The 18,992-nt window shown below is 48.2% G+C and overlaps 1 protein-coding gene across 4 annotated transcripts in view; it reads left to right on the top strand.

Moving 5' to 3' along the window:
• Nucleotides 1-16,439, top strand: part of lman2la (lectin, mannose-binding 2-like a) — a 42,059-nt gene extending 25,620 nt beyond the window's left edge. For 2 of the 4 annotated variants that reach the window (XM_085971280.1, XM_085971282.1), the window contains 3 exons: nt 1,742-1,856; nt 5,812-5,931; nt 11,798-16,439. In XM_085971280.1, the coding sequence (XP_085827406.1) occupies nt 1,742-1,856; nt 5,812-5,931; nt 11,798-11,943 (381 nt within the window). In that variant the 3' untranslated portion in view covers nt 11,944-16,439. The remainder of the gene's footprint in view (nt 1-1,741; nt 1,857-5,811; nt 5,932-11,797) is intronic. The other 2 variants (XM_085971281.1, XM_085971283.1) reach the window with 1 other exon arrangement.
• Nucleotides 16,440-18,992: the final 2,553 nt, after the last annotated feature.

Below are 18,992 nucleotides of genomic sequence, written 5' to 3'. Positions count from 1 at the left end.
GACGGAGATGAGGAGGAATTTCTTCTCTGAGGGTCGTGAATCTTTGGAATTTTCTTCCCCAGAGAGCAGTGTCATTGAATACATTTAAGGTGGGGATAGACAGGTTTTTGAACAATAAGGGAATCAAGGATTATGGGGAGTGGGCAGGGAAGTGGAGTTGAGGTCAAGATCAGATCAGCCATGATCTTATTGAATGGCGGAGCAGGCTCGAGTGGCCAGAATGGCCGACTCCTGCTCCTATTTCTTATGTACTTATAAGTCCAACTCTCTCCCCTCTCCTCCTGAAGGTTCTGGCTCCTGTTGGGGTGCTGATTCTGCTGGTGCCAGCTACCTGCGCGCACCTCACCCAAGTAACCATTCTTCACGTGGGAACCTGGACATTGGCGTCACTGCTAAGCCTCCATTCTGTCCTCGCCCAAAGTACATCGATGCAAACTTTCCAAAAGGAAAGAGTGATCACGTCAAGAACCCTTGCTGGTTTCTCACCCCTCCCCTCCCTAACTGAGGGCTGCTGTCTAATTATAGCAACTTCAGTGTTCTCTGAGCTGGGACCTGGTTGGTCCGGACAAGCCCGACACCAAGTGGCACCTTCATCCAATACAACATCGGGGAGCGGGCAATCTGTCGTCTTTGGTGTACAAGTGTCAGCCGTGGCTCAGTGGGCAGCACTCTCTCGCCTCCGAGTCCGAAGGTTGTGGGTTCAAGTCCCACTCCAGAGACTTGAGCTCATAATCTAGGCCGACACTCCCAGTGCAGTACTGAGGTGCCGACTTTCGGATGAGATGTTAAACTGAGGCCCCGTCTGCCCCCTCAGGTGGATGTAAAAGATCCCCGTGGTAATTTTTCAAAGAGAAGCAGGGGAGTTCTCACCGGTGTCCTGGCCAATATTTTGATGCCTTTTTAAGGGGAGGCTAGATTAAACACACGAGGGAGAAAGGAATAGAAGGGTGTGCTGATAGGGCGAGATGAAGCAGGGTGGGAGGAGGCTCGTGTGGAGCGCAAACAGCGGCAATGGCCATTTAGGTCGAATGGCTATAGATTCTATGTAATACAAAGACAAGCAACGCAAATTATATTGAAACCGACCAGAGCATCACTTTTGAGACGGGTCTCTTCTATCGTGCTTGCCCAACATAAACCTTTTTATAAAAAAAAATCCAAGCAAAGGTGCTTGTGACAGATCAAGATTTACATTCTTTGAAATTTTGTAATAAAAAAGCTGCAACAGATCCTGTCCTCTCCTGTACAGTGTTACCAAAACGTTGCTTGTGTGCTTTAATATGTGAAGTGTTGGCAGGTAAAGTTTCACGGTGAGGTAATTCTGTTGGTTGCCGTTGAGCCACACCGTCTGTGTCTCAATTTATGGAGGGGCGCTGGCCGTACTCTGCCCCTCCTGTCCCGCTGTCGCGATGCTCAGCGTGACTGAGCATTCTCCGTAAACTTCCAGCTACAATCGGGGGCGTTCAACCTGGCAAAGCTTTCCCAGTCGCACAGCAGTCAGCAACATAACGCCAAATGCCACGAGCTGCCCCAAGGAAGGGGCTGGGAAGGTAGTTGAGATGTGGGAATGGCTGGAGCCATAATTGTGACAGATCTAGGATCCTAACTTAATGTTCCTTAAACATTGCCACTGGTTTTGGATATGAGCTGCCCTGTTTTGTTAGTGTTTTATCTGCCGGCTTCTTGACATCAGGGAACCTTTTAAGAGATCGCTGAGTTGATGAAAATTGCCCCTTTGCAGGTAATGGTCGACATTGATGGCAAGAATGAATGGAAAGACTGCATTGATATTCCAGGTGTCAAGCTGCCATTAGGATATTACTTTGGTGCCTCTTCAGCCACCGGAGACTTGACGGGTATGTTTCTTTTCTCCCTTTTCCTACACTTGATATTGTGCTGGATCGCCAGGAAAAGTGCTTGAGAAAGGAAAGAAGAAAGACTTGCATTTCTGTAGCGCCTTTCACGACCACCGGACGCCCCAAAGAGCTTTACAGCCAATGAAGTACTTTTTGAAGTGTGGTCACTGTTGTTAATGTAGGAAATGCGGCAGCCAATTTGTGCACAGCAAGCTCCCACAAACAGCAAGGATAGAATTGTAGGATAGTACAGCACAGAAGGAGGCCATTCGGCCCGTCGAGTCTGCGCCGGCTCTTTCGAAGAGCAATCCAATTAGTCCCACTCCCCCGCTCTTTCCCCATATCCCTGCAATTTTTTCTCCAAGTATTTATCCCATTCCCTTTTGAAGGCTACTATTGAATCTGTTTCCACCGCCCTGTCAGGCAGCGCATTCCAAATCCTAACCACTCGTTGTGTAAAAAAAAGTTTTTCCTCTTATCGCCTCTGGTTCTTTTGCCAGTCACCTTAAATCTGGGCCCTCTGGTTATCGACCCTTCTGCCATTGGAAGCAGCTTCTCTTTAAAATCATGACAGGTTTAGATAGAGTAAATAAAACACCTCGATCAAATCCCCTCTTAGCCTTCTCTGCTCTAGGAGAACAACCCCAGCTTCTCCAGTCTATTCAGGTAACTGTAATCCCTCATCCCTGGAACCATTCCAGTAAATCTCTCCTGCACCCTCTCCAAAGCCTTCACATCCTTCCTAAAGTGCGGTGCCCAGAATCGGACACAATACTCCAGCTGGGGCCGAACTAGTGTTTGATAAAGGTTTAGTATAACTTCCTGGCTTTTGTACTCTCTGCCTCTATTTATAAAGCCCAGGATCCCGTATGCTTTATTAATTGCTTTGTTAACCTGTCCTGCCACCTTCAAAGATTTGTGCACAAACACTCCCAGGTCTCTTTGTTCTTGCACCACTTACTTTTATTAAAAAAAAAAAAAATTAAAAAAAAATTTGTAAAACAGACTGTTTTATTATGCATGAACAGAGTACAATTTTCACAGCAATTTTGAACTATTTCCTTCTGCGGTTCTCTTTACTTCCCATCCATGGTTTGCGTCCAGACCCAAAGTTCCTTGATAACTTGTCATTGTTATCATTCTCTTCCACTCTCTAGCTACATTATTTTGGATGCCCCGGTAGCTTGTCGTTTTACTGTTCGCTTCAGTATGATGCCCAGTGTTAATTGTGTTCAGGCGGTGGGTATTAATGGGGTCTCTCTCCTGTTCATATATATGGGAGCAGGCTCAGGAAGTGGGGAAAGCTTATCTGGGGGGGGGTGCATGGTATGTATTGTGTGCCTCTGTAAATAAAGGTGTGTATGCTCTGAAGCCTGGACTCTGAAGCCTGTCCTTTGGATAAGACGTTAAACCGAGGCCCCGTCTGCGCGCTCAGGTGGATGTAAAAGATCCCGTGGCACCATTGGAAGAAGAGCAGGGGAGTTCTCCCCGGTGTCCTGGGCCAATATTGATCCTTCAACCAACATCACTAAAACAGATTATCTGATCATTATCACATTGCTGTTTGTGGGAGCTTGCTGTGCGCAGATTGGCTGCCACGTTTCCTACATTACAACAGTGACTACACTTCAAAAATACTTCATTGGCTGTAAAGCGCTTTGGGACGAACAGTGGTCGTGAAAAGCACCCTAGAAATGCAACTCCCCTTCCCCCTTCCCCTTCCCCTCCTATTCAGCAGGCTGTCACCCTCTTTGTCAGATTCAAATTCATCCTCATCCAATGCAGTGAGGTGTTGCCCGCTGATGTACACAGGACCTGCTCCAGATTTGAGTCTGAATGTCACCGATGGTGCGGTTTCAAATCCTCCCAAACTAACTGTAGGCTGTACTGACCACTTCAGAGCTGCCAATGTGACCTTCGTGCTCTTGCCTTCAATATTTAAGCCTTCTGCTTCTACCAGGTGCAAGTCATCATTTGCACCAACGCCAAGGCAAACTGTCCTTGAGTCATCATCGCCACCCTCCATCCTGAATTCTCCCTCGTCTGCCTTGAGCGCGCAACCCTAAAGGTAGTTGTCCCAATAGCAAAATGCCATCTTTCACTAGCCACAAGAAACAATTAACTTAGTAATGAATAAATTGCATGAGAATACAAGTTGTTGTTGAGAAATGACTCCAAACTCCGATAATTTGTTTTTTTTAAAGTGATGTTGATGGGATAAGTATTGGCCCAGGACACCGGGGGTAACTCCCCTGCTCCTCTTCAAATAGTGCCGTGGGATCTTTTACGCCCACCTGAGAGGGCAGACATCTCATCCAAAAGACGGCACCTCCGACAGTGCAGCACTCCCTCAGCACCGCACTGGAGTGTCGGCCTGGATTTTGTGGGGTGGGACTTGAACCCACAACCTTCTGACTCAGAGGGGAGAGCGTTACCCTCTGAGCCACGGCTGAAGCTTACGGCCAGGACTCATTTGAGAAAAATTAGGTGGTGTAATGGGCTGATGGTAGGGTTGGTATTCCTGAAGGACGAAATCCGACGGGCTGTAGGGACCTCTCCATCTGATCCAATCTTGTGGGCCAAAGAGTGGGGACAGAGGTGACGTGGATGTCGGGTGGTCATCAGTCCTCTGGCGTCCTGGTTTGTAAAAACACTGTTTAGTATGGAATTGATTCACACAGACCAAGAAGGTCCTAAGCTCCAAGTCCAATCTGCAAGTTAGCTGCTTTAAGCCAATGCTGTAAAGGGCCAGGACACCGGGTAGACCCTCTTCAAAAGAGTGCCATGGGATCTTTTACATCCACCTGAGAGCAGACGGGGCCTCTGTTTAACGTCTCATCCGAAAGACGGCACCTCTGACGGTGCGGCACTCCCTCAGTACTGCACTGGAGTGTCGGCCTAGATTTTTGTGCTCAAGTCTCTGGGACTTGAACCCACGACCTTCTGACTCTGAGCCGTGAGTGCTGCCCACTGAGCCGCAGCGGACCTGTAGGGGTGTTACAAATAGCCTCGGGGCCTCTCGGCTAGGAAAGGGAGAAATAACCCCCTCCTGATCATTCCTGTTGGAAAGTGAACACTAGGTGTTGAGTTGCCCCCAGAACCGAATGGCTTGGATGAAATTATTGGGTCCCTTGCCTTCTGCTTACATAAGAACATAAGAAATAGGAGCAGGAGTAGGCCAATCGGCCCCTCGAGCCTGCTCCGCCATTCAATAAGATCATGCCTGATCTGATCCTAACCGCCAATCCACTATCACAGAACCATCTCCTGAATCTAACAGAGTTAGACACACGAAATAGGAGCAGGATCAGGCTACACGGCCCCTGGGCCTGCTCCGCTACCCGCAGGGCCATGACCGATCCGAACCTAGACTCATGTCCAAATTCCTGCCCGCTCCCCGTAACCCTTAATTCCCTTTACTTCTAGGAAACTGTCTATTTCTGTTTTAAATTTATGTAATGATGTAGCTTCTACAGCTTTTTGGGGCAGCATATTCCATGGACCTACCACCTTCTGAGTGAAGTAGTTCCTCCTCATCTCAGTTTTGAAAGAGCAGCCCCTTATTCTAAGACTATGCCCCCTAGTTCTAGTTTCACCCATCATCGGGAACATCTTCCCCACATCCACCCGATCCAACCCCTTCACAATCTTATATGTTTCAATAAGATCGCCTCTCATTCTTCTGAACTCCAATGAGCAGAGTCCCAATCTACTCAACCTCTCCTCATATGTCCATCCCCTCATCCCCGGGATTAACCGAGTGAACCTTCTTTGTACTGACTCGAGAGCAAGTATGTCCTTTCTTAAGTATGGACACCAAAACTGTACGCAGTATTCCAGGTGCGGTCTCACCAATACAAGGTATCTGAACTGAGAGAGCTTTTCCAAGATGCAATGCATTGCAGCGGCAGCGATAGCTGATGTGGAGCTTTGAATCTTGTTTTTTTTCCTGTAGATAACCACGACATTATATCAATAAAGGTCTACCAGCTGACAGTGGAAAGAACACCTGAGGAGGAGGACGCGGATGAGGAAGTGCTGGTTCCGAGCGTGGACAACTTCGGCCTGCAAGGAGGTAAGGAAAATCATCCTGACTTTCCGCAAGCAGAGAAGGGTGACTAGAACGTGGAATTTCAACAATGCCATTGAAAGGGAAAACCCTAGAATCATACAGCACAGAAGGAGGCCATTCGGCCCATCGTGTCTGTGAAAGAGCTATTGAATTAGTCCCACTCCCCTGCCCTTTCCCCATATCCCTGCAGATTTTTCCTTTTCAAGTATTTTATCCAATTCTCTTTTTTGAAAGTTACTATTGAATCTGCTTCCACCGCCCTTTCAGGCAGCGTATTCCAGATCACAACAACTTGCTGCGTAAAAATATTTCTCCTCATCTCTTTCCGCCCCCCCCCCCCCTCTCCCCGGTTCCTTTGCCAGTTATCTTAAAATGAGAATCTGTTTAAAAGCTGAGTGTTTCACAGAAAACTCTTTCTTGCACAGGTTAAATGCGGAGACTGAAGAGCAGCTTTTAGACTAGGAATTCTTCATGCACTCCTCCCTCCTCTCCCCACCACAACCCTCGATTCACTTTAAACCCCTTTCACTGCGCAGTGCTGGACTGTGGGACACCAGAGCGGAATCACGGTGCCTGCTCTATGTCACTCTCTGGCCAGCCATGTTTGTGTACACACAGCTCCACTCCACAGCGTCCCAGTGCCAGTTAAGGTTCGGCTGATTGGAAACATAAGTTCAAATCCCACCACGGCAGCCGGGGAATTTAAATTCATTTAATTAAGTAAATCTGGAATTTAAAAAAAAAAGCTACTATCAGTAATCAGACTGTCATTAAAAACCCATCTGGTTCTCTAATGTCCTTTAGGGAAGGAAATTTGCCATCCTTGCCCAGTCTGGCCTATATGTTTCTCCAGACCCACAGCAATGGGGTTGACTCTTAACTGCCCTCTGAAATGGCCTAGCGAGCTACTCCGTTGTACCAAACCGCTACCTTTAGCAGACGGACTGCAGCGGTTCAGAAAGGCGGCTCACCATCACCTTTTTTAAAATTCGTTTATGGGATGTGGGCGTCGCTGACGAGACCAGCATTTATTGCCCGTCCCTAATTGCCCTTGAGAAGGTGGTGGTGAGCCGCCGCCTTGAACCGCTGCAGTCCTCGAGGGCAATTGGGGATGGGCAATACATACAGGAAACTTTCGATTAACCGGCCCCTAAATAACCGGAACGCTCTATCCACTGGCAAAATTCAGGAGTCGGTTCAGGTAACTTTTTTTTACTTTTAGTTACTTTTTTTACTCCATTTGTTGCTGTGCAAGGGTGTAGCTGAAGCTGTTGCTAAGCTACAGAGACGCTTGCAACTTGTGCCGATTTTGTTTTGAAGAGGGTTTGTTGCTTTATGCGGAGCTCTGAGCTCCGTATCTTTTACGATAGCGTTCGGTTATCCGGAATTGTTGATGAACCGGCACCACGTCGGTCCCGTCCGTGCCGGATACCAGAAAGTTTCCTGTACTGGCCTTACCAGCGACGCCCACATCCCAGGAACAAATTAAAAAAGAAGTTTACAACAACTTGCCTTTTATACAGCGCCCTTAACGCAGTAAAACGTCCCGCGGCGTGTCACAGGAGCGTTATCGGACACAGTGTGACACCGAGCCACATGATTTATCAGGACAGGTGGTCAAAGAGGTAGGTTTTAAGAAATAACAGAAAATGCTGGAAACACTCAGCAGGTCCGGCAGCATCTTGGGGCGCTAACATTCAATATCACGGCGCTATGTGCAGCAGCCTGTTTGTGGAACTTGGGAAGGAGGTAGAAGCGAGCTGTGCGGGGTTGAGGGATTATGAGGTTGGCGGCCATGGAGGGAAGATCTCCAGAGGAGAGGAGGTCTGTGACAATCTTGGAAACGATTTCTTGATGTTCGGTAGTGGGGTCATGGTCCAGGGGGAGGTAGGAGAGTTGGTGTCCATAAACTAGCCCCTGTATTTTTCTTTTTTTTCTTGTTTCCTCACATGGTAGCTGTTACTGTTGCTGCCATCATCATCCACACATCTTCTAGAGCCATCTTTTGTTTCTTAACTTGTCCTATTACCTTTTGCCTTACACCATCATCCCTTTTGTCAGTCAATCTCTCCTGCCTTCCATCCTATCATAGACCTTCCCTTTGTTCTTTCCTCCCCGCCCTTGCTTAAAAATCTCTCCTCCCTAACCTTTTCCAGTTCTGACGAAGGGTTTGACCCGAAACGTTAACTCTGTTTCTCTCTCCTCGATGCTGCCTGGCCTGCTGAGTGTTTCCAGAATTTTCTTCTGTTTCAGATTTCCAGCATCCGCAGTATTTTGCTATTGTATTGAGGGAGGTTTTAAGGGTGGCCTTAAAAGGAGAGAGAGAGGCGGAGAGGTTTAGAGAGCTGAAGGCACGGCCGCCAGTGGTGGAGTGGTGAGAGCCATATAAATACTGTGGCTACAAGAGCAGGCCAGAGGCTGGGAATTCTGCGGCGAGTGTCTCACCTCCTGACTCCCCAAAGCCTTTCAACCATCTACAAGGCACAAGTCAGGAGTGTGATGGAATACTCTCCACTTGCCTGGATGAGTGCAGCTCCAACAACACTCAAGAAGCTCAACACCATTCAGGATAAAGCAGCCCGCTTGATTGGCACTCCATCCACCACCTTCAACATTCACTCCCTCCACCACCGGCGCACTGTGGCTGCAGTGTGTACCATCTACAAGATGCACTGCAGCAACTCGCCAAAGCTCCTTCAACAGCACCTTCCAAACCCGCGACCTCTACCACGTAGAAGGACAAGGGCAGCAGACGCATGGGAACATCACCACCTCCAAGTTCCCCTCCAAGCCACACACCATCCTGACTTGGACCTGTATCGCCGTTCCTTCACTGTCGCTGGGCCAAAATCCTGGAACTCCCTTCCTAACAGCATTGTGGGTGTACCTACACCATATGGACTGCAGCGGTTCAAGAAGGCGGCTCACCGCCATCTTCTCAAGGGCAATTAGGGATGGGCACTAAATGCAGGCCTAGCCAGCCAGCGACGCCCACATCCCATCAATGAATAAAAAAAAAAGCCTTGTGGCACCAGTTGCCTTTAAACTATACCTGGCCTGAAGCATAAACCGTGCGCGACTAAATCCTGGAGGCAATCAGCTCTTGCCTAAAGTCGATGCGGACCTGAATAACATAGAAACATAGAAGATAGGAGCAGGAGTAGGCCATTCGGCCCCTCGAGCCTGCTCTGCCATTCAATGAGATCATGGCTGATCATCTAAATTCAGTACCCGGTCCCTGCTTTCTCCCCATACCCCTTGATCGCTTTAGCCTTAAGAAATATATCCAACTCCTTCTTGAATACATTTAATGAACTGGCCTCCACCGCCTTCTGTGGTAGTGTTCCACAGGTTCACCACTCTCTGGGTGAAGAAATTCCTCCTCATTTCTGTCCTAAATGGCCTACCCTTTATCCTTAGACTGTGTCCCCTGGCTCTGGACTCCCCGACCATCGGGAACATCCTTCCTGCATCTAGTCTGTCCAGTCCTGTCAGAATTTTATAAGTTTCAATGAGATCACCTCTCATTCTTCTAAACTCCAGCGAGTACAAGCCCAATCGACCCAATCTCTCCTCATACGTCATTCCTGCCATCCCAGGTATCAGCCTGGTGAATCTTCGCTGAACTCCTTCCATGGCAAGAACATCCTTCCTCAGATAAGGCGACCAAAACTGCACACAATACTCAAGGTGTGGTCTCACCAAGGCCCTGTACAACTGCAGCAAGACATCCTTGTTCCTGTACTCAAACCCTCTCGCTATGAAGGCCAACATACCATTTGCCTTCTTAACCACCTGCTGCACCTGCATGCTTACCTTCAGCGACTGGTACACAAGGACACCCAGGTCTCGTTGCACTTCCCCTTCTCCCAATCTATTGCCATTTAGATAATAATCTGCCTTCCTGTTTTTGCCACCAAAGTGGATAACCTCACATTTATCCACCTTCTATTGCATCTGCCATAACACTGCACAACTTGTACAGGAGTTGCTGCCTCTCAACAGAAACTGTGTGGTGAACCTTACCCTGTCTTTATTGATGGTATGTTTAGCTTGTGTTGTGAAATAAAATCACCGCTTGGATACGAGCGACAGTAATCCTGGGAGGAGACGGGAAGTGGGACAAGACCGGTCTCCTTCATTTTAATGGAAGCCGCTTCAATGCACAGTGACCACTGGTCGAAATGTTAAATTGTTAATTCTGTACTCGGACTGGCTGCAGAAACGGTTTCCCTTTGTTGGTGAAGTTTGCCATTGCTGTGCCCTTGTCCTCGCAACAGGGTGTGTGTAACTGAAACGCTCACAGCTGTGCTATCACTCACTGTCCAAAGAGATGGAGTTGACGTCTTTAGACGAGTATAAATACACCTGTGATGCAGGAACAGATTTAACTCCCAGATAAATGCAATGGGGCCGAGCCACACATTGGGATTAGCTTGGTAAATGTGCACCACCATTTCACAAAAAGGAGTCTAAAAGCAGGGAGCAGGGATTGATTTCAAGCAGGAGGATCTGAGTAGCTGAGTGTTGCCCCAGTCATAGAAACATTAGAATTTTATTTCTGTTTTGCTAATCCCTTCAACAACAACAAATTTCATTTATACAGCGCCTTTAACATAGTAAAACGTCCCAAGGCGCTTCACAGGAGCGTTATCAGTCAAAATTTGACACCGAGCCACATAAGGAGATATTAGGGCAGGTGGGTCAGAGGTATGTTTTAAGGAGCGTCTTAAAGGAGGGTGGAGAGGTTTAGGGAGGGAATTCCAGAGCTAATGGCTGAAGCACGACCACCAGTGGCGGGATGAAGTGGAGGTGAACAAGAAGCCAGAATTGGAGAAACGCAAAGATCTCTGGGGGAGGAGTGGGGGTGGTGGTGTTGTAGGGCTGGAGGAGGTTCAGTGACTCATGTACAAGGACACCCAGGTCCCTCTGAGCATCTGCATTCCCCAATCTTTCACCATTTAGGAAATACTCTGCCTTTCTGTTTTTTCTACCAAAGTGGATAACTTCACATTTATCCATATTATATTCCATCTGCCATGTTCTCGCCCATTCACTGAGCCTGTCAAGATCCCCTTGAAGCCTCTTCGCAACTGACACCGCCACCTAGTTTTGTATCATCAGAAAATTTGGAAATGTTAACATTTAGTCCCCTCATCCAAATCATTGATATAGATTGTGAATAGCTGGGGCCCAAGCACCGATCCTTGCGGTAGTCCACTAGTCACAGCCTGCCATCCTGAAAAAGACCCGTTTATCTCTACTCTTTGTTTTCTGTCTGTTAACCAATTCTCAATCCATGGGGGACCTGATTGAGGTGTACAAAATGATGAGGGGCATAGATAGGGTAGATAGAAAGGAACTTTTCCCCTTTAGTAGAGGGGTCAGTAACCAGGGGGCATAGATTCAAGGTAAGGGGCAGGAGGTTTAGAGGGGATTTGAGGAAAAACATTTTCACCCGGAGGGTGGTTGGAATCTGGAACTCAATGCCTGAAAGGGTGGTAGAGGCAGGAACCGTCACAACATTCAAGAAGCATTTAGATGAGCACTTGAAATGCCATAGCATACAAGGCTACGGACTAAGTGCTGGAAAATGGGATTAGAATAGATAGGACTTGATGGCTGTTGCAGACACGATGGGCCGAAGGGCCTCTTTCTGTGCTGTATGACTCTGACTCTGAGGTTAGAGAGACGGGGAGCGGCGAGGCCATGGAAGGACGAGGATGAGAATTGTAAAATCGAGGTGTTGGTTGGGTATGAATCCGATATCCGCCAGGTGCCCAGTTCTTCCTGTGTTGGGCCTAGACTGTGACCCGTCACTAGTTTCGCAGCTGCCCAGTGCTACTTATTTTTGTGTTTTTCTTTTAAGCAGATGATCTGGATTCCGAGCCAATGAGTGGGGTGACACTGTTCTTCATCATTTTCTTCTCGCTTGTGGGCCTTGTGGTGCTCGCGGTGATTGGAATCATCGTCTTCCAGAAATGGCAAGATCACAGCCGCAAACGCTTCTACTGAGGGCGAGGCGGCACTTAAAAAAAAAAAAAAAAAAAAAAAATAATAATAATAATCTCAGTACCCGCAATCGGGAACAGACACAGCACAGGTTTATTTTCCTCTGTCGGAGATGCCTCACTAGATCATCACCAACGTGGTTCTTCAATGTTATTTCTGGGTGTACTGCTATTGAGGGGACACGCACACCTTACTGACACGTTATACACAAGGAGCGTCCCCACTGTCTCCGTGCTTGACTTGGGTGACGGGTGAATCCTATGGTTTGGAAGAGGGAGAGGTGCGAATGGTGAAGAATTGCATCGCACTTACCTGAACGAGTTTCCTGGTGTACGATCCCAAGTCCACAGGAGAGACTTGCAATCAGTGCTACAGAAATAACCTGATCTCGGAAACCAACAGTGGCGGAAGAAGATTCAGATTTATGCCATTTATTCTGTTCTCGCCCCCCCAACAAGTCTGATTTAGCCACACTTGGCTGTGTGGGGCTTTGGGACCACTCTGCACGTCCAGCACCGTATCGCTCCCTAAATATTGTGGAGAATCTCGCAGTGTTCCTCAGAACAAGGTGGCCGAGTTGTAATAATGAGCTTTGCGAGCAAATTTTTCGAATTACTGAACAGACGGTTGCCAGCTGTCACTAGTTACTTAAAAAAAAAATCAAAATGAGCAAAACTGAAATGAGGAAGAAAATCGTTTTGTGACTGTTCCCCTTTTTAAAAAATGAAAAAAACAAAAAAAAATCACACGAAGGCGCGAGCGTAAGCAATTGATGCTGCTGTGTGCTGTGTCGTGAGTTTGTTACGTCCATCTGTGTTGGTTCTCCGGGGTAGAGAGAAGTGGCACTTAAAATGTTTCGTACTTTTGTGTTCAAATGAGTAGTTTTTTATTTGTAAAAATGCAGAGGGATTTGGGACTGGTAGCGATTCAAGTTTGAGAGAGAGCTGTAAAAGGCCTTTTTTTTTCATGGGGACTGGGGCGAGTATTTTATTTCCTCCTTGTTGATCGAGCACCGGAATCAATGCCCCATTGTCTGCAAGACAACCGCAGCCACGCGGAGCTGCAGATCAGATGCTTCTATTTGTTCCCCATGAACTTTACTCTCGCTTTAAAAGGCGGGGCGGCTGAGTTGATGGACGGTGCTGGGGTGGTGTGTCTGGTCCACATCGAGCAGCAAGGACGGCCTTGCTCCCTGCAAGGTTGGGGCTGTTTTAACGGTGCTCGTTAGTGCTGCGAATAATTCCGTCATTAGCCCAGCCTTGTGTGTCCGGGCAGTGGCGACGCCGTCTTAAGACTCTGCTACTGCCATCTGGCCAGATGTGACTGGGCTAATTTGTCGGACTCCACTTCCTGATGTGTTGACTTTGTAATTTGGGGGGTGGGGGAGAGAAAGGGGTAAGGAAGGTGGCCCAAGGTAGCTGACCCCTTGGTAAAGGGCTGCTAATCTTTTTATTTAAAAAAAAAACATGTAAAACCAGGAGAAGGGGCAGAAAGTGTACAACCGAGGAATGAGCTGGTAAACGAAAATAAAACACAATGCTGCAAGTCGCTCAGTATCTGAAGAGGAAAGGTTGGGGGTGGGGATTCCCGCAGGGTGGGATCTTTCAATAAGCCTGAGGGTCCAACCTGAAACGTCAAGCTCTCTCAGCTGTACCCATTGGCAGCATTCTCTCTCTCTCTCTCATTCCAGATCTTCATTCTACCTGCATTTTGGTTTTTGCATACAGTGGACTCCGGCACTGTCCCATGATTGATACAGAAATTCTGGTGCCGATAGTTGAAACTACTTTTTTCCCCCTCTCTCATTATACAATGGTTATTTCACACGCAGTTCCCTCTGTGACACTACACCAGGTGACCAGTCTCTCTCTGTCTCTGTCTCTGTGTCTCTCTCACCCGTCAGAATGGAGTGAAGCATTCAATTGGCAATCCCTGATGGCAGCATATGGAGATGGGGCTGTGAATTGGATGGTGTGTGTTCGAGCACCTGGATATGGGCAGGAGGGTGAATTGGGGAACATGACAACAGCAAAAAGGCTTCATTTTATGCTGTTGGAGGGCGTATTCCATCACGCCGCCCCAGATGCAAAATTGCATGTAGTTTTGAAAGAGCTCGTCAATATAACAGGCAAAGTGCCAATCCGCATCTCCCATTATTTTCTCCCTCCCACACCCTTAGGCCTTTAAAGTTAATGGTGTTGCTCGGTTCATACAAGGCTTCGAGTAATTCCACACATCCGAAAAGAAAGACTTGCATTTATATAGCGCCTTTCACCGCCTCGGGACGTCCCAAAGTGCTTTACAGCCAATTAAGTGCTTTTTGAAGTGTAGTCACTGTTGTAATGTGGGAAATGCAGCAGCCAATTTGTGCACAGCAAGCTCCCACAAACCGCAATGTGATAACAACCAGATAATCTGTTTTTAGGTGTTGGTTGAGGGATAAATATTGGCCAGGACATCCTATTTCTGCTGTGCAGCCCCTGATCTGCAGGGAACATCTGGAACTGTTCCTGAAGAGGTAGATTCTATCCCATGGCATGAACCTGGAGACTCTGACATTCTTCCACACCAGAAGCCCACTGTCATTTTAAGCTGCAAGTCTTGAGGATAAAAAGTTGACCGTTCTCCTGATTTCATCTTAAAAGAAAATCCACAGAAAATGCACAAACCTGGGAAGGGGGGGATTCTTGGGAAGAATTTCTCTCACAAGCACTCACCCTTGAGTTAACACGCTGCTGTGTTAACGGCCCTCCATCACCTCGCTGAGCGCAGTGACCATGAGCAGGCTATCTGGAACGGGAACGCTACAACCCCATCCTGATCCGCTCCCGAGGGCCACACAGCCAAAGCTTAGTGGAGATCCCACTTAGGCTGGAGTTACAGTGGGAGAAATTCCCCTGACCCCCTTCCCGGTGAGGAAAAGAAGCCTGCCGCAGGAAAATCGCCCACCCAATCCCAGGAAAATCATCACCCGCCCCCCCCACCCCCAGTGACAGGGGTCTCTGGCAGCCTCTGTCACCCAATGCCCGGCAGGATATTCTAACCAGGTGTGAGGTCCCACCTCGGCACGGTCCTATCTCTGCCCCCCCACAAATTCCAGTCTGGCCCACTGATTGGTGATCAAGAGCAGGAACTCTGTCTGCCCCGGGCACTCGGCCCAGTTGTAGCACCTGTCCGGCAACAGGTGGGCTAACAGTGTGCCGCAGAAAATATTGGCACCATCTGTTGATAATGGAATGAACTGTAAAATGTGGGTGGGGAAGCAGTGTTGTCGCTGGGATTCCAGCACAATGTGGAAAATGTCCACACTCTCCACTTTAAAACACCCAGCAGTGCATTTCCAGATTTTGCTCGTCCAAACTTGTGGAGAGAGCACTGTGAGCTGGCTAACACTGGGTGAGGTATTGGTGGGAATGAGGCTGGGAGCTGGTTTAGGTGATAAATTCAAGTATCACACATTAAAAGTGATTTTTCCCCCCCCCCCCCCCTTTTCTGACAGTGACAACACTCGGGTGAAGGATTGGTCTAGAATTTAAGGACGGGTCAGTTTAGTTCAAATAAAATCAAGTGTGCAAGAAAGAAAGACTTGCATTTATATAGCGCATTTCACAACCACTGGACTTCAAAAGTGCTTTACAGCCAATGAAGTACTTTTTGAAGTGTCGTCACTGTTGTAATGTAGGAAATGCGGCAGCCAATTTGCACACAGCAAGCTCCCACAAACAGCAAAGTGATAATGACCAGATAATCTGTTGATTGAGGGATGAATATTGACCAGGACACCGGTGTAAGGTGATTTGCGTTTTCTTCCAGGCAGTGTAAGCATCCTCGAAGGCCCACGAGAAAGCAGCTGGAGTTGCTGCTTGCTACAGGTTGCAGCTATAGGGTGTGGCGTTCATGCCATCTACAGCCCGCCACTCACTGAGTATAATGTTTCAGATTTTCAAATGCAACAACTGTATAGTGTCGAAGCTTGTTGCTGTGTCCCCAGCACCGCCTTCACGCCGGGCGCAGCAAATGCGAAATTCCGCTCCATTCAGTTTAGTGGCAAAACGTAGACTTGTATAAAAAGCACTATCGCCAGATCTACCTTTGCACTGCAGTTGACGAAGACGGAGCACGTCAGCCCTAAAGTGTTTATACTACTGTACTTTTTTTTGTTTATATGATTTGATTGTAACGTATTTGCATCAAATGAAATGGGCAGTTGTCAGCGGTGCTCGGAGTCCCTGTCCACACAGACTGCACGGCTCAGCTGAATGGTGCACGGACGATTGGGAATGATTTGCACAATGCCGTTTTACTGCCTTTGTAATTGTTTTTTAAAAAACGTGTTCAGAATCCTTTTTAAAAGCCGGACGAATGACGAATCGAGACGGGTTGGAATGCCGATGACTGCCTGAAGTAGTCAGCACTGTATTACCAGACAACTGGGGCAGCAATTTGTTCATGTTACTGTTTAAAGATAATTAAAACACATGGAAATTTATATGAAACAAGTTGGTTATTGTCTGTTCCTGGGCTGTTTAGAGCAGTTTTTCCAAGTCAAGCTAAAGCATCCTGCTGGAGCATAAAAACCAACATCAGCATTTAAAGCAGCCAGGGCAGGTACAGCACGGGTTAAATACAGAGTAAAGCTCCCTCTACACTCCCAGGGCAGGTACAGCACGGGTTAGAGAGTAAAGCTCCCTCTACACTGTCCCATCAAACACTCCCAGAGTAGGTACAGCACGGGTTAGATACAGAGTAAAGCTCTCTCTACACTGTCCCCATCAAACACTCCTGGGGCAGGTACAGCACAGGTTAGATACAGAGTAAAGCTCCCTCTACACTGTCCCATCAAACACTCCTAGGGCAGGTACAGCACAGGTTAGATACAGAGTAAAGCTCCCTCTACACTGTCCCCATCAAACACTCCTGGGGCAGGTACAGCACAGGTTAGATACAGAGTAAAGCTCCCTCTACACTGTCCCATCAAACACTCCCAGGGCAGGTACAGCACGGGTTAGATACAGAGTAAAGCTCCCTCTACACTGTCCCATCAAACACTCTGGGGCAGGTACAGCATGGGTAAGATACAGAGTAAAGCTCCCTCTGCACTGTCCCATCAAACACTCCCAGGGCAGGTACAGCATGGGTTAGATACAGAGTAAAGCTCTCTCTACACTCACATCAAACACTCCCAGGGCAGGTACAGCACGGGTTAGAGAGTAAAGCTCCCTCTACACTGTCCTATCAAACACTCCCAGGGTAGGTACAGCACGGGTTAGAGAGTAAAGCTCCCTCTACACTGTCCCATCAAACACTCCCAGGGTAGGTACAGCACGGGTTAGATACAGAGTAAAGCTCCCTCTACACTCTCCCATCAAACACTCCCAGGGCAGGTACAGCACGGGTTAGATACAGAGTAAAGCTCCCTCTACACTGTCCCCATCAAACACTCCTGGGGCAGGTACAGCACAGGTTAGATACAGAGTAAAGCTCCCTCTACACTGTCCCCATCAAACACTCCTGGGGCAGGTACAGCACAGGTTAGATACAGAGTAAAGCTCCTTCTGCACTGTCCCCATCAAACACTCCTGGGGCAGGTACAGCACAGGTTAGATACAGAGTAAAGCTCCCTCTGCACTATCCCATCAAACACTCCCAGGGCAGGTACAGCACGGGTTAGATACAGAGTAAAGCTCCCTCCTCTCAGTCGCAATCTCATAAGCGGATCCTGCTTTATGCCAGTATTCCATGTCTGATCCATCAGCGTGGTGCCTTATGAGTGAGATTGACAGTCTATTAGGGGCAGTTTTGGGTTCTGAGCACAGTCGTGCTAGGAACTGAACCAAACTCATTTCTCATAAAACCGTAACATCCAGCAATCGTGTCAGGCAGGATGAGAGGACGGGTCCCAAAGGTGAAAGGGCAGCAGGCCCGTGCCACGCAGTTCTCCCTGGGGTGCTCGACTTTCTCATGGCAGCCAATAAACAGAGGAGCGAGCCGTGTGATCAATATACCAGCTCCTGTGAGGCTGGGAGGATGTGTGTGGTGCAAACAGGCCGAGATACTTCATGGGAGCACGCGATTTGCCAGCGCAGAGAGGGGGGAGCGGGAAACACATGTAGGGCAGCGAGGACTTGTGGGAGAGAATGGATGAAGGCGAGACATGGGCAGCGGGACAGGGAGCTAATATCACATGACAAAGGGTCCAGGGGAGGAATGGCTGTGCAGGGGCTGTTAGAAAGAAGAACTCTCATTTCTATAGCACATTTCAGAGCCGCAGGCTGTCCCAAAGTCCCTTACAGCCAATTAAGTACTTTTTGAAGCGTAGTCACTGTTGCAATGTAGGAAACACAGTAGCCAACATGCGCACAGCAAGGTCCCACAAACAGCAATGTGATAATGACCAGATAATCTGTCAGGTGAGGAATAAATATTGGCCAGGACACCAAGGATAACTCCCCTGCTCTTCGAAATCATGCCGTGGGATCTTTTACGTCCACCTGAGAGCGCAGACTTGGATTAACATCTCATCCGAAAGACGGCACCTCCGACAGTGCAGCGCTCGTTCAAAACTGCGCTGGAGTGTCAGCCTGGATTTTGGGCTCAAGTGGCTGGAGTGGGACTTGAACCCACAACCTTCTTGACTAAGAGGCGAGAGTGCGACCCACTGAGCCACAGCTGAGACATGTTGGAGCCAGCTGTGGCCCCGAGGCTATCAGGTGAAGGGTGGTGTTGTCGGAGCTGCAACCTGGATACATGGCCACACACTCATTCTGCCAGCGCATTTCACACCTAATCTAGAGCTGTCTTTTGTCTCCACTAGTCCTATCACCATCTCGTCTGGTTTTGAATACCTCTTAATGCCTCTTCACCCCCCCACAGACCTTCCCTTTTGTTCTTTCACCCCCATTTCCCAGCCCCCAAACTGGCCTTTTAATGTTTCATTTCCTGTTTTTTTTTTAGTCCTGACGAAGGGTTTCGACCTGAAACGTTGACTCTATTTTTCTCTCCACGGATGTTGCCTGGCCTGCTGAGTTTTTCCAGCATTTTCTGTTGTTATT

The sequence above is a fragment of the Somniosus microcephalus genome, chromosome 30, assembly GCF_052327205.1.
Source record: "Somniosus microcephalus isolate GS21.2 chromosome 30, FLI_Smic_1.0, whole genome shotgun sequence".
Lineage (NCBI taxonomy): Eukaryota > Metazoa > Chordata > Chondrichthyes > Squaliformes > Somniosidae > Somniosus > Somniosus microcephalus.
The sequence above is the reverse complement of the archived record's forward strand: the minus strand, read 5'-3'. Positions and strand labels throughout refer to the sequence as shown.